At 39.3% G+C, this 2,763-nt stretch overlaps 1 protein-coding gene across 1 annotated transcript; it reads left to right on the top strand.

The window, feature by feature from the left end:
- The first annotated feature begins 772 nt into the window (after window positions 1–772).
- Window positions 773–2,757, top strand: LOC108370719 (uncharacterized). Its single transcript, XM_017626100.1, has 2 exons — window positions 773–833; window positions 1,082–2,757. Exon 2 carries the CDS (start codon window positions 1,200–1,202, stop codon window positions 2,721–2,723), a length of 1,524 nt encoding a protein of 507 aa, XP_017481589.1. The 5' UTR covers window positions 773–833; window positions 1,082–1,199; the 3' UTR covers window positions 2,724–2,757.
- The last annotated feature ends 6 nt before the right edge of the window (window positions 2,758–2,763 follow it).

Below are 2,763 nucleotides of genomic sequence, written 5' to 3'. Positions count from 1 at the left end.
CATACTTCCTGGGCAAGCGAAAATGATAAGGATTTCCTTCAATTTGTTGCAAACCAAGTCCCTCACTCAGGTGAAGCAATTCTTGTAAATACGCGGCTTGAACCAGACAATGAATTACTGATTACTTTTGAAGAATTATACAAGACAATCCACAGCAAAAGCAGCAACTCTGCAGGTGGAGCAGACAAAATTACGTACAAAATGTTAAAGGTTCTACCTGACATGGCACTCAATAATATACGTACAGTGCTTAATAACCTCTTCTTAACCAATAAAATACCTGAGGAGTGGCGTACAATTAAAATTGTACCCATCCCCAAGAAAGACTGTGATATTAACTTGGTAACTAGCTTTAGGCCTATAGCATTAATCTCTGTTTTTCTTAAATGTATTAACTTATGTATCAAAAATCGTATATCTGATTTCCTTGAAATTAATAAGACATTCCCTGACCACTCTTTTGCATATAGAAAAGGTAGATCAGCCACAATTTGCATCAATTATTTTTTACATAGGGCAGCTCTCCTAAAAAGCCAGGGCTTTAAGGTAATTTTATGCTCGACAGATGTTAGTAACGCCTATAACTGCGTGGAGCTCTCCAAACTACAACGAATCATGGAAGACGTGGGACTGAATGAAACTTACAGGGAGTGGATCATAAACTTTTTGGCATTAAGGAAGCTTCAACTAGGTAAAGAAACTGTTGACGTGAGGAATGGGCTTCCTCAGGGCAGCTGCCTTTCACCCTGCCTTTTCAACTTGATTACGAGGAACCTACATAGCATAGAAGACGGAAGCACTGAACTTTATCAGTTTGCTGACGACTTTCTCATTTTGTCTTNCTCTCCAAACTACAACGAATCATGGAAGACGTGGGACTGAATGAAACATACAGGGAGTGGATCATAAACTTTTTGGCATTAAGGAAGCTTCAACTAGGTAAAGAAACTGTTGACGTGAGGAATGGGCTTCCTCAGGGCAGCTGCCTTTCACCCTGCCTTTTCAACTTGTATACGAGGAACCTACATAGCATAGAAGACGGAAGCACTGAACTTTATCAGTTTGCTGACGACTTTCTCATTTTGTCTTTCAAACCCAAACTTGCGGATGCAATTATAAACCTGCAACAAAAAATACTCACCTTTGTAGATCTTTGTAAAGACATCAACCTTTCCTGCAACCCAGCTAAAACCAGAATTATGTACCTATGTCAGGGCAGCAGAAATAAAATTGACATCTTTCTCCACAGCAGAAGAATTGAGCAAGTGACATCTTTTAAATTTTTGGGGAGACATATAAGCGCATCTCTGGCGGTCAGCGAACATTACAACGAGGTGATCAAAAGGTCACACAGAAATTCCAATCTTTTCAAGTGTCTGACCTCCATTAAGGCAGGTCTGCATCCCCAAGTAAGTCTAAACTACTACAAATCCCTGGTTAGAAGCAAAATTGAGTATTGCCGGTCCTCTACGGCACACTGCTCAGCCACAGTCAACAACAAAATACGTACTTTCCAAAACAGTTTCCTTAGGAGGTGCTTAGGGGCAACTCCTGCCACACCGATTCCACTTTTGTATGCCATTGCAAATGAGCTTCCACCGGCTGATAGAGCAAAATGGCTCACTGCAAAAGAACTGATCAACACCTTCAAGATTGATGAAGACTTTAGGATTTCTCTAGACAGATACCCTAATGTCAAATCCAGTTATGGCTATATTTTTAGGGAGTTCAAACATATTTTTGACAGACTTGAGGTGATTGATGCCCCTATTTTTTCTCCCAACCTCACAATAGTGACCAAATCCTTTAATGAAAAAAAACAGAATATTGCACCTGAGCAGGCGCAAGCGATATATTCTCAACTTCTTCAAGAGTATGAACAAAGCAACTTTAAAATATTTTATACGGATGCCTCCGTGGGTGCAAACTCAACTGGGTGCGGTATATATAATCACACGACAAAGAGTGAGCATGGATTTAGGCTCCCTTTTAAATCATCCTCGAGTTTTGGTGAGTTAAATGCAATTAAAAAAGCCTTAGAACTAGCTGCCCAAGGGCAGTACAGCAAAATAGCTATTTTCACGGACAGTTTAACGGCGTGCCAACTGCTTCTGAAGGTCAGAACTGATAATTACTGTGTTTTAGAAATCCACAAACTCATACAACAAGGGGACTTTAATAGAGTGACAATTATTTGGACACCCAGCCATAAAGGGATTTTAGGCAATGAAAAGGCGGACCGTATTGCAAAAGACGCTATAATCAGCGAACATACCCTAGATGTTAAACTGTCGGTGGCTGAAGCCCTAAATACTATCAAAAACCAAATTAGAGAAGGTTGGCTTGAGGGCTTTAAAGCCTTTTCGATGGAAAAACCTAATCTTTTTTCCAAAGTGTTTACATGTAGGAAAAGGAGAACCTGGTTTTATAAGTGCCCACTTGCGCCTAAAACAATAAAAACCCTTAACAGAATTCTCTCAGGTTTCACTTATGATACTGCTTACCTATATAAAATTAAAGCCATCGCTTACAACACATGCAGATGTGGTGAAATCGACAGCTACATTCATCAGACTTTTCACTGTCGGCTGTTAAATGATACCAGAGTAAATTTCGAAATTTTTCAAAACAACACAGATTTTCACGATTTGTTCCGAGACATGAATTTTTGCAAAATTACTCAACTAGCAGATTTTCTACAAAAAGTCGAAGCAAAATTTTAAAATCATATTATCTCTTATACGGTTTATGTGTGGCAACTAT

The sequence above is a fragment of the Rhagoletis zephyria genome, unplaced genomic scaffold, assembly GCF_001687245.7.
Source record: "Rhagoletis zephyria isolate East Lansing unplaced genomic scaffold, Rhagoletis_zephyria_1.1 Rzeph_scaffold_04434, whole genome shotgun sequence".
In the NCBI taxonomy this organism is placed as follows: Eukaryota; Metazoa; Arthropoda; class Insecta; order Diptera; family Tephritidae; genus Rhagoletis; species Rhagoletis zephyria.
The sequence above is the reverse complement of the archived record's forward strand: the minus strand, read 5'-3'. Positions and strand labels throughout refer to the sequence as shown.